The sequence below is a fragment of the Octopus sinensis genome, linkage group LG27 (genome assembly GCF_006345805.1).
Source record: "Octopus sinensis linkage group LG27, ASM634580v1, whole genome shotgun sequence".
Taxonomy (NCBI): Eukaryota; Metazoa; Mollusca; class Cephalopoda; order Octopoda; family Octopodidae; genus Octopus; species Octopus sinensis.
The window spans coordinates 11,511,005-11,523,700 of record NC_043023.1 but is presented as its reverse complement, the minus strand read 5'-3'; the positions used below and the strand labels follow the sequence as shown (position 1 = coordinate 11,523,700).

At 34.8% G+C, this 12,696-nt stretch overlaps 3 protein-coding genes across 4 annotated transcripts in view; 2 read left to right on the top strand and 1 right to left on the bottom strand.

Moving 5' to 3' along the window:
* Positions 1-771, bottom strand: part of LOC118768206 (zinc finger protein 239-like) — a 113,136-nt gene extending 112,365 nt beyond the window's left edge. Inside the window, exon 1 of the mRNA XM_036514286.1 lies at positions 626-771. The gene's annotated coding sequence lies outside the window, so the exon portion shown is untranslated. The remainder of the gene's footprint in view (positions 1-625) is intronic.
* Positions 772-1,297: 526 nt separating this feature from the next.
* LOC118768202 (zinc finger protein 239-like) lies at positions 1,298-4,630 on the top strand. Its single transcript, XM_036514270.1, has 3 exons — positions 1,298-1,531; positions 2,304-2,710; positions 3,534-4,630. Exons 2-3 carry the CDS (start codon positions 2,653-2,655, stop codon positions 4,379-4,381), a joined length of 906 nt encoding a protein of 301 aa, XP_036370163.1. The 5' UTR covers positions 1,298-1,531; positions 2,304-2,652; the 3' UTR covers positions 4,382-4,630.
* A 4,763-nt stretch (positions 4,631-9,393) lies between these two features.
* Positions 9,394-12,696, top strand: part of LOC118768185 (zinc finger protein 91-like) — a 339,442-nt gene continuing 336,139 nt past the window's right edge. For both annotated transcript variants that reach the window (XM_036514153.1, XM_036514152.1), the window contains exon 1: positions 9,394-9,580. In XM_036514153.1, the coding sequence (XP_036370046.1) occupies positions 9,426-9,580 (155 nt within the window). In that variant the 5' untranslated portion in view covers positions 9,394-9,425. The remainder of the gene's footprint in view (positions 9,581-12,696) is intronic.

Sequence of the window (12,696 nt, the reverse complement as noted above, 5' to 3'; positions counted from 1 at the left end):
CGTCATTGATTGGTTGAAATTGCAGAAATTGAAGAAAAAAGAACATCTGACAGACTATAGAATTTTCTCAAGAAAGCCAAGAGAAAAAGATGTTTTATAAACACATTCTACCAGTATACGAAGTTTAAAAGTGTTTAGTTACGTGGAAATTATTTTAAAAAACTGCCGTTCAAACCGAAAAGATCCCAGAGTCTTGGGTTCAAATACAGCCGAGGTTGACTGATGGCCCTGGGTCAAAATTTTAAACCATCATTACGATTATTAATATAACCTTAAAGCAAATCTTCATCAACTTACCGTTTTATCAATGCCTAATTAACAACGGGACAGAATTAATTAACGTGGTATTCTTCAATCGGTTTCTTCTCATTTTACTAATTAATTATGCTACATTACATTCATTTTTACCAACTAATTTACTTTATATCACATGTAACAGTCGGTCACAGTATTTTATAAACAACAAATCAACATTTCAGTTTGGAAATTATTAATTAAGACGAGCAAATATATTTTCCTAATTATTGTCAGGTTCCCGCTTGGAAACATAATTCTATTATTTACCTTATTATTAGTAGTATTATCAACACTATTACAGCCTTAAAGTAAATATTTGTCAACTTACCGAATTCACAAATAAACAGTGACTCAGTGATCGGTAATTAACCTCCCTAATTAACTTCCCTAATTAGCTATTTTGGTCTCGTGGTTGATGTGGTGAAGAAGTTGTTTCCCCTTGATATAATTGTATTTCCTTAATTCTCCAATAGAGAGCGCTACTGAATTGTTGGATTCCTTCCGTGTTTTTTTAACTTTGTCCCTTTCTGTGAATAACTCCATCTTCAAGTTTTTAAAAATTCTCACCAGATTATTTTAATAAAGTTACTTGTATATTCTAGGATATTTTCGCTTTGACCGACAGATTTTAAAAAATAATTTCCACGAAACTAAACACTTTTAAACTTCGTATACTGGTAGAATGTGTTTATGAAACATCTTTTTCTCTTGGCTTTCTTGAGAAAATGCTATAGTTTGTAAGATATTTGTTGTTTTTCTTCAATTTCAACCAATCAATGACGTCTATTGAGGTGAAAACATTCTGTGTTGTATGAATATGTCCCTCGTTTAAGAAACAGATTGTGTTTATTTACAATTCTGAAGAAAAAAATACCCTCCCCCCCTAACCCTAACCCAAAAACAGATTGAAATCCAATAGATTGATTCTAGGGTCGTAATTATGGGTGACAATTTCATATGACACCGCTAGAAAAGATTGCCGTTCAAACCGAAAAGATCCTCGCCCTTAACAGAATGGACGATTACGAATCGGAATAAAGGCGCATTGTTCTTCCGACTAGGGTCAATTGTCAAGGAAGCAGAATAATTAGAAGGGAGAGGAAATGACGTCAGGAAGGGACCGGAAGTACGACGGCATGACGTGGGGAAGCCAGTGGTTGAAGACGTCTTTATTCCTACAGTATTTGCGATGATGCCATGTCGTGTGCTGGGAAACGGCCGCAGAGTAGAATATGTGAGTACACTTCCTTAAAATAATCTGGTGAGAATTTGAAAGAATTTGAAGGGGAAGTTGTTGACAGAAAGGGACAAAGAATAACCCTTAAACGAAACCAATCGCTCAGTAGAGCCATCTATTAGAGAATTATAGAAATACAATCGTATAAAGGGAAATAACTTCTACAACACTTAAACCGAGATCCAAGTAAATTATTAATTAAGGTGCTTAATTACTGAACTCTGATTCGTTGTTTACATGTGAATACGGTAAATTGACAAAGTTTTACGGTACTACCTGCGACCAGTGGCTTGTCGTAAGTAGTCGATCCTACAACGACTTTTTAACCCTAACCTTAATTTGTTTATAAAAATAATATATTTACTTACTTTAAAAAATTATTTACTTTGCGTATTAACAATTACCAATATTGAGGTTTGTACTAATAAATCGCCTTTGATTTTTTTTTTTTTTTTTTTGTTAAAATTCCGGCAACGAGGATTAACTGTTCGAAAAATATTTTATTTGTGTAAAAAAATTATATACATTGTTTTAAAAAATGATTTATTTACCTAGAAGAGAAAGAAAACAGATAAATAATTTGTGAAATGTTGAAGCGATTCATCTATATACAGAATGTTGTAAAGCTTTCAATTCCTCAATGGATTCTGACCCCTGAAACCCAGACATTAAATGGATGACAGTGTTGATGTTGTAAGATTTGCAATGTTGAATTACTATGTCGTTTAACGATTCTCTTTATCTCACTGCTTCTTTTTTTCTGTTTCAGAATATCACATCATGTTGACGTTTCTTCATTCAGATGTACCTTTGATATTTTGATTGACTTTCATCAATTAAAGGAAGACCATATATTCATAAGGCACATTCATCAACGCATCAACCTCTGTATACGAATAAAATCTTCAATGAACGATGGGAAAATAATTTTTCTGGACATTGCAATTAACGGCAACATTTACTTGACTTCACTGTCTGGAATGTTGAGGAGATGATCAATTTACAGGTTAATTAAGTTTACATCTCTTGTTTTGGATATTAAGCAAGATCACAGATGAAAGAATTGTAGCATTAAATATATTCATAGAAATGAAAAATTTATTATTGTTGTGATATGTATGACAAATTATTCTCTCATAATGGAAAATTTCGCTAAACCAAAAACCCCTGATACAAGAGAGAAGCCACATCACTGTGATATCTGTGGTAAATCATTCACTTACAGAAGTGCTGTAACTGTACATAAACGTACTCATACAGGTGAGAAACCATATCAATGTGATATCTGTGATAAATCATTCTCTCGAAGTGTTCAGTTGATTAGACACACACGTACACATACAGGAGAAAAGCCACATCATTGTCAAATGATGTGGTAAATCATTCTCTGTAAGTAGTAATTTGATTTATCACAAACGTACACATACTGGGGAAAAACCATATCAGTGTGATATCTGTGGTAAATCATTCTCTGCAAATAACACTTTGATTAATCACAAACGTGTTCATACAAGAGAGGAGCCATATCGTTGTGACATCTGTGGTAAATCGTTTTCTGGAAATAGCACTTTGATTAATCATATACGTGTTCATACAAGAGAGGAGCCATATCGTCGTGAAATCTGTGGTAAATCGTTTTCTGGAAATAGCACTTTGATTAATCATAAACGTGTTCATACAAGAGAGGAGCCATATCGTTGTGACATCTGTGGTAAATCGTTTTCTGGAAATAGTAAATTGACCAATCATAAACGTATTCATAGTGGGGAAAAACCATATCAGTGTGACATCTGCAGTAAATCTTTCACCAAACACAAACGTACACATACAGGAGAGAAGCCATATCATTGTAATATCTGTGGTAAATCATTTTCTCGAATTTACACTTTAACCACTCACAAACGTACTCATACTGGGGAAAAACCATATCAGTGTGATATCTGTGGTAAATCATTTTCTGAAAATAGCAATTTAACCAGACACCTACGTATTCATACAGGAGAGAAGCCATATCGTTGTAATATCTGTAGTGAATCATTCACTTTTAATACTCAGTTGACTATTCACAAATGCGTTCATACAGGAGAGAAACCATATCATTGTGACATCTGTGGTAAATCTTTCTCTCAAAGTGGGGACTTCACCAAACACAAATGTACACATACAGGAGAGAAGCCATGTCATTGCGATATCTGTGGCAAATCATTTTCTAACAACAATTACATAACTAGGCACAGACGTATTCACACAGGGGATAAACCATATGAGTGTAATATCTGTGGTAAATCGTTTTCTCTTAATACCACTTTGACTAGTCACAGACGTATTCATACAGGAGAGAAACCATATCATTGTGAAATCTGTGGTAAATCATTCTCTTGTAATACTCATTTGATTTATCACAAATGTACACATACAGGGGAAAAACCCTATCAGTGTGATATCTGTGGTAAATCATTCTCTCAAAGCCCTCACTTGACTAATCACAAACGTACACATACGGGAGAGAAGCCATATCATTGCGATATCTGTGGCAAGTCATTTTCTGACAACAGTCACTTGACTAGTCACAGACGTATTCACACAGGGGAAAAACCATTTCAGTGCAATATCTGTGGTAAATCTTTCTCTCGAAATTGCGATTTAACTAGTCACGTACGTACACATACAGGAGAGAAACCATATCATTGCGAAATCTGTGGTAAATCATTCTCCCGTAATAGTAATTTGATTAGTCACAATCATATTCATACTGGGGAAAAACTATATCAGTGTGATGTCTGTGGTAAATGTTTCTCTCAAAAAGGACGCTTAAATACACATGTGAATATTCATACACAAGTGTAACCGTATCAATATCAAAATTTATTAGAACGGGACAACAATTACGAATATTTTGTCTGTTAAAAGACTAGATTTATTCCTATTCAGGTTTGACCTCATCAACTTTAATTTCATCATTAGCAATTTGATATTAACGAACCCCAACTTCAGTATCATTTATATATATAAAAATATCAACACAGAGATGACTTTGATTTCTGAAGAGGATTGTGCTGGACTTTTGAGGAATTTGTTATGAGAGAATAAAGGAATGGGAATAAGGAATAAAAGTTTTAAGTGACATTGATTTGGTCTTTGTTGTGTTTTCATCATCAACATCATCATCATCATACTTTAATGTCCATATTTATGCAAGCTTGGGTGGTCAAGTGCGACAGGAGCTGTCAAACCAGAGTGCTGCTCCAGGTTCCAGTGGATTCTGTACAATAATAAAAAATTGGATCTTTTCGGTTTGAACGGCAGTTTTTTCTAGCGGTATCATATGAAATTGTCACCAATAATTATGACCCTAGTATCGATCTATTGCATTTCAATCTGTTTTAGGGATAGGGGTGGGGAAAGGGTATCTTTTTTTTCTTCACAAATGTGAATAAACCCAGTCTGTTTCTTAAACTAGGGACATATTCATACGGCACAGAATGTTTTCACCTCAATAGACGTCATTGATAGGTTGAAATTGTCACCCATAATTATGACCCTACTATCGATCTATTGCATTTCAATCTGTTTTAGGGTTAGGGTGGGGGAAGGGTATCTTTTTTTTCTTCACAAATATAAATAAACCCAATCTGTTTCTTAAACGAGGGACATATTCAGACAGTGCAGAATGTTTTTTTTACCTCAATAGACGTAATTGATTGGTTGAAATTGCAGAATTGAAGTAAAAAAGAACAACAAATATCTTACAAACTATAGAATTTTCTCAAGAAAGAAAAGAGAAAAAGATGTTTTATAAACACATTCTACCAGTATACGAAGTTTAAAAGTGTTTAGTTACGTGGAATTTACTTTAAAAAACTGCCGTTCAAACCGAAAATATCCCAATCTGTTTCTTAAACGAGCGACATATTCATACAGCACAGAATGTTTTTTACCTCAATGGACATCAGTGACTGGTTGAAATTGCAGAAATTGAAGAAAAAAACAACAAATATCTTACAAACTATAGAATTTTCTCAATAAAGCCATGAGAAAAAGATGTTTTATAAACACATTCTACCAGTATACGAAGTTTAAAAGTGTTTAGTTACATGGAAATTATTTAAAAAAACTGCCGATCAAACCGGAAAGATCTGTTTTCTTTATTCAAAATTCGGACAGAACTTTTGGGATGACCTGATAATAATCTGGTGAAAGTTTGAAGAAACTCAGTGAAGTTTCTGATAGAATGGGTCAAAGAAAAAAAAGCTGGAACAAATCCAACCAGTCGGTAGAGTCATCTATGGGAGAATTGAGGAAGTACAGCCATATAAAGGGAAATAACCTCTACAGCACTTCTATCAAAGTGTTATGGGAATTATTAATTAGAGGGGTTAATTACCGGTCACTGAGTCGTTTATATCTGGATCGGGTAAGTTGACAAAGATTTAATTAAGGCTGTAATCATGATAATAATACTACTAATGATAATGGAAGATAATAGATTTCTGTGAACTTCTCTGGATGTTGGAGTAATTATTTCGAAACGGGAACCTGACAACAATTAGGAAAATAGATTTGTTCGTCTGAAGAACTTCCAAACTGTTTTAGTGCAACGGGTATAAAAGAAAAAGGGGTAGAAAAGGGATCTGAAGAGAAAAATGTGCAGAAGGCAATGAGGGTGAGAGGCCTTCAGAAAATTGACAAGATCCAAAGGTTTTCCCTCGTAACTTTTAGGAAAACGGGTTTTTTTTTTTGTAAATGTAATTCTATATAAATACGTTTCAAACGGTATAGCTCACGATTATAAAGAAATTATGAAAACCTATGAACCACCGTTACATCTATATATATAAAACTAGTTGTGTGAGTGTCTGTCCCCTTCGATTTAGATTCCTAACTACTCCCACATTTTGCGGTGCAGTTTAACCAAATTCGGGTATCTTATAGTCGTGATTCATATCGAGCCCATCTGAGTATTAGCGCGCATCTACGATGATTCTACGATTTTAAAAATAATTTAGCATCATTTTTTATTCCATTTTAATGCATAATTTTTCGTGTGCCGATGGCGGCGGAGTTGGCGTCTATGGTCACTCCTGCACCTGTTTGCTTCTCCCCCTTCTTCCCTCCCTCGTGAAGCTGTGGGGAAGGGAGTGTAAGGGAATCAACGTCGTAAAGCGTTGTCAAGGAGACCAGCGTTCTTTTAGAACAACGACTTCATGGCTTGAAGACACCAAAACAGAAATGGCTAAGAAAGCCCGAATTGGCATCTATAAGGGAAGTAACTCTCTAAAAATGCTTATATAGTTATTTCCCTTTCAAACCCGAGCAATGCCGGGCAATACTGCTAGTGTGATATAAAGTAAATTAATTGGTAAAATGAGAGTAAAGCGGCGTAATTAATTAGCAAAATAAGAGGAAACCGATCGAAAAATACCATGTTAATTAATGTTATCGTTTTGTTTATGAGTCACTAATTAATTGGTAAGTTGAAGATTTACTTTAAGGTTATATTGATAATAGTAATGATGATGATGGTTTCAAATTTTGACCCAGGGTCAGCAATCTTTCATGCGAGTGAGAAATCGAATATACGGAACCCAGTAGTTCCCGAAAGGGGTGAAAGGTCAAGTAGACGTTAGCCGTATTTGAAGTCAGGATTTATCGCCAAGGTCGACTTTGACGTTACTACATAAAAAGAGCTATTCAGGTGTGCGCACTCGCGCTAGCTAGTCGTGACTATTCGATCCTTTGTGTTTTTGTTTTATTTACTTTGTTTAAAAAAATTAAGATCTTTTCCTTTTGAACGGGAGTTTTCAACACAATTCCTAGTTAACTAAACACTTTTAAACTTCGTATACTGGTAGAATGTGTCAAAATAAAACTTTTTTGGGATCTTTTCCTTTTGAACGGCAGTTTCCAACACAATTTCTAGTTAACTAAACACTTTAAAACTTCGTGTACTGGTAGAATGTGTCAAAATAAAACATTTTTTTCTCTTGGCTTTTTTTAGAAAATTCTAATTTGAAAGTTTAACGTAGTTTAATTTTTCGAATTTTAACCAATCCTATGCTCTCTATTGAGCTACAAATTATTTGCTGCATCTAAAACTGAGACAACATCCTGTCACTAACCCTCACCCTAACACTAACCCTAAATTTTAGCCTTTCGGTTTTTTTTATTGGATGAAACAGTAACTGGCACTTTGTGTTTTAGTTTATCCAATCAACCAAACAGCCTGTTTCTGGAATTAACGTGCAAATGGCTGAGTACTCCACAGACCCTTAACATAGTCCTCAGGGAGATTCAGCATGACACAGAGTGTGGCAAGCGTGGCCCTTTCAATTACAGCTTAAACTCATTTTTGCCATCTGAAGCAATGTAAAATAAAGTGCCTTGGTGACACAATGTGCCTCCGGGTGTTGAAATCACAGCCTTCCAATTGTTAGGCAAATACAGTAACCACTGAGCCATGCCACTTCACATTTTAAACACGTGAAAATGAGATAGATTATTAAGGAAACGTAGAAATGCCTCAATGGATTCTGACACTAAATGGATGACAGTGTTGATGTTGTAAGATTTGCAATGTTGAATTACTATGTCGTTTAACGATTCTCTTTATCTCATGCTTCTTTTTTTCTATTTCAGAATATCACATCATGTTGACGTAAAAGAAATTTCTTCATTTAGACGTGCCTCTGATATTTTGATTGACTTTCATCAATTAAAGGAAGACCATATATTCATAAGGCACATTCATCAATGCATCAACTTCTTTGTATAAATAAATTCTTCAACAAACGATGGGAAAATATTTCTTCTGGACAATGGGATTAAGAGCAACATTTTTGTTGTCTTCACTGTCTGGAATGTAGAGGAGGTGATTCCTTGTTTAATTAAGCTTGGATAAATTTACAAAAGTTTTAACTGTTTACATCTGCCGTTTTAGATGTTAAGCAATAACACAGATAAAAGAAACACAGTGTTAAATTATTCTCTGAAAATACTGACACAACTGAACACAAATATATACATAAAAATGAAAAAATCCTTATCATTGTGATACATATGAGAAATTATTATCTTATAATGAATGATTTAAGAAAACCAAACAAAACTGATTCAGGTGAGAGACCATATCACTGTGATATTTGTGGTAAATCATTCACTGAAGAAAGAGTCTTGACCAAACACAAGTGCATTGATACAAATGCATTGTTGACATAAGACAAGTTTCTTTCATCAGATGTGCTTTTGATATTTTTTCTCAGTTTTATCAACTAAAGAAAGATGGTATATTTATAAGGATTTTTCACCAATACATCAACTTGAATAAAATATAATCTATGAAAAACAACAGGAATATATTTCTTCTGGATGATGGATTTGAGAGCAACATCACTTTACAGGTTAATTAAGCTTGGATAAATTTCTGAAGGAATTGACTATTTATATCTTCTGTTCTAAATATGAAGTAAGATCAGAAATGAAAGAAGCATAGCCTCGAATTATTCTCTGAAAATAGTGACACAACTAAACAGAAACATATTCATAGAAATGAAGAAAACAATATCATCGTGATACTTTTTATTTTTTTGCTTGTTTCAGCTCAGAGGTGTGGCCATGCTGATGCACCGCCGTTAGATGGAAAGCCTAGTCAGGCTCATGAGCCCAGTTTCCCGGTTTCTATGGCGTATGTGTTCTCCAGCTGGATGGGACGCCAGTCCATCACAGCGTTACTCATTTTTGCCAGCTGAGTGGACTGGAGAAACGTGAAATGAAGTGTTGCTCAAGAACACAACGCGTCGCCCAGTCCAGGAAACCACAATCTTACGATCATGGTGCTGACACCCTAACCACTAAGCCACGCGCCTCCACGTGTGTGACAAATTATTCTTTCATAATGAATAATTTAACTGAACGGAAACACTCTCACACAGAAGAGAAGCCATATCGTTGTATTATCTGTGGTAAATCATTCTCTAAAAGTGGTGACTTGACTAAACACAAACGTGTTCATACAGGAGAGAAGCCATATCATTACAAAATCTGTGATAAATGATTCACTGAATCCAGTAACTTGAAAACACACAAACGTATTCATACAGGTGAGAAGCCATATCATTGTGGTATCTGTGGTAAATCATTTTCCCAAAGTGGGGGCTTGACTAAACACAAACGTACACATACAGGAGAGAAGCCTTATTGCAATATCTGTGGTAAAGCATTCGCTGAATCCTATAGCTTCAAAACGCACAAACGTATTCATACAGGTGAGAAACTATTCACCTGTGAAATATGTGGTAAATCAGTTTCTGAAGCAACTCACTTGAAAAAACACAAATGCATTCATACAGGTGAGAAGCCATATCAGTGTGATATCTGTGGTAAATCATTCCCTGAAAACAGATGCTTGACTAAACACAAACGTATTCATACTGGAGAAAAACCATATCACTGTGATATCTGTGGTAAATCATTTTCTGAAAATAGCGCTTTAACTATCCACAAACGTATTCATACAGGTGAGAAGCCATATCATTGTGATACCTGTGGTAAATCTTTCTCTGAATGCAGTAATTTGGCTAAACATAAACACACTCATACCAGAGAAAAACCATATGAGTGTGATATCTGTAATAAATCTTTCAATAGATGTTTTCAGTTAACTACATATAAGCGAGTTCATACAAGAGAGAAGCCATATCAGTGCAACATCTGTGGTGAGTCTTTCTCTCACAGAGCTAGCATAACTATACATAAGCGTAGTCATACTGGAGAGAAGCTATACCAGTGTGATATCTGTAGTAAATCATTTTATCAAAGTGGTGACTTAACTAGACACCAACGCATTCATGCAAGAGGGAAACCATATCATTGTGATATCTGTGGTAAATCATTCTCTCAAAAAGGACTCTTATGTACACATGTGAGTATTCATACACAGGTGTAACTGTATCAATATCAAAATTTATTACAACAGGACAACAATTATGAATATTTTGTCTGCTAAAAGTCAGGGTTTATTCCTCTTCAAGCTTGACATTATCAACTTCAGTTTCTTGGATGTCAACATGAAATTCATGAATCACAACTTCAATCACAACTTCAATATCATTTATATATCTAAATATATCAACACAGAGATGACTTTGGTTTCTGAAGAGGATTGTGCTGGAGTTTTTGAGGAATTTGTTAGGAGAGAATAAAGGAATGGGAATAAGGAATAAAAGTTTTAAGTGACATTGATTTTGTCTTTGTTGTGCTTTCATCATCATCTCCTATTGAGGTGAAAAGCATTCTGTGCCTTATGAATATGTCCCTCGTTTAAGAAACAGATTAGGTTTATTTACATTTGTGAAGAAAAAAGGATACCCTTTCCCCCACCCCTAAAACAGATTGAAATGCAATAGATATATTCTAGGGTCATAATTATGGGTGACAATTTCATATGACACCGCTAGAAAAAACTGCCGGTCAAACCGAAAAGATCCGGAAGGACAATGATTGGAAAGGAGAGGAAATGACGTAAGGGAAAGGACCGGAAGTGCGACGGCATGACGTCACGTCATGAAGCCACATGTTGAAGACGTCTTCTGTATTATGGTATCTTTGACGGGGTCAAATCATGCGTTGGAAACGGTTGTAGAGAATATGAGAATACACTTCGTTATAATAATCTGGTGAAAGTTTGAAAGAACTTGACGGTGAAATTGTTGATAAAAGGGACAAAAAAAAAAAGCTGGAACGACTTCAACCAGATAGTAAAGCCATCTATTGGAGAATAGAAGTACAACCATATCAAGGGAAGTAACTTCTACAAGGCTTCAACTGCGGTCCAATTAAATTATTAATTAAGGTGCTTAATTACCAATCACTGGCTTGTTTATATCTGAATACGGTAAGTTGATAAAGATTTACTTTAAGACTGTAATAATACTATTAATTAATAATTTAAATAATAAAGTTATGCGAACTTCTCGAAGCGAAAACATTTTATTTTTTAGTATAAAATATTTAAAAACGGATGAATCTTCGTCATTTTTTGCATACTTCATCTATTTTGTTTATATTTACCATCTTAATAACTTTTTCAAAAATTAGGTGTCATTTTCGTGCAGAGGTGTGTTTCTAGGTACTACTAGAGAACAGTGGTTCCAATGTGCGCACTTTTTAACCCTAAACCTAACCCTAACCCGGTACTATTTAAGAAGAGTGGTCCCTATGCCCGCACTTACTCGCTAGCTAGTAGTGACTAGTGGATTCTAAAACGTCTACTTAGCGCGAGTGCCACATAGGTTTTTTTTAACAAAATAAATAATTCGGATCATTTCGGTTTGAACGGCAGTTTTTAACATAACTTCTAGGTAACTAAACACTTTTAAACTTCGTATACCGGTAGAATGTGTTTCTAAAACATCTTTTTCTCTTGGCTTTATTGAGAAAATTCTATAGTTTGTAAGATATTTGCTGTTATTTTTTCTTCAATTTCAACCAATAACTGACGTCTATTGAGGTAAAAAAAAATATATATTCTGTGCCGTATGAATATGTCCCTCGTTTAACAAACGGATTGGGTTTATTTACATTTCTTAAGAAAAAAAGGATCTTTTCGGTTTGAACGGCAGTTTTTAAAATAACTTCCACGTAACTAAACACTTTATTGAGAACATTCGGTGGTTTGTAAGATGTTTGTTGTGTTTTTTCTTCAATTTCTGCAATTTCAACCAATCAATGACGTTTATTGAGGTAAAAAAAACAACATTCTGTGCCGTATGAATATGACCCTCGTTTAAGAAACAGATTGGGTTTATTTACATTTCTGAAGAAAAAAAAGATACCCTTCCCTTCACCCCTAACCCTAAAACAGATTGAAATGCAATAGATCGATACTAGGGTCATAATTATGGGTGACAATTTCATATGACACTGCTAGAAAAAGTGCCGTTGAAACCGAAAAGATCCAATAAGTGTCTTCTACTTTAGCCCTGAGCTAACTAAACCTTCTGAGGGGATTTGGTACAGGGAAAGTATCATTTATACAATTATGTCTGTGTGTCTCTGTTTGTCCACCTCCCTGCCACACACCTCTTGACTCTGTGTGTTAGTTTGTTTACATCCCTGTCACCATGTGGTTGGGCAAAGTTCTGAATTAAAATCTTCCACCAAACCTT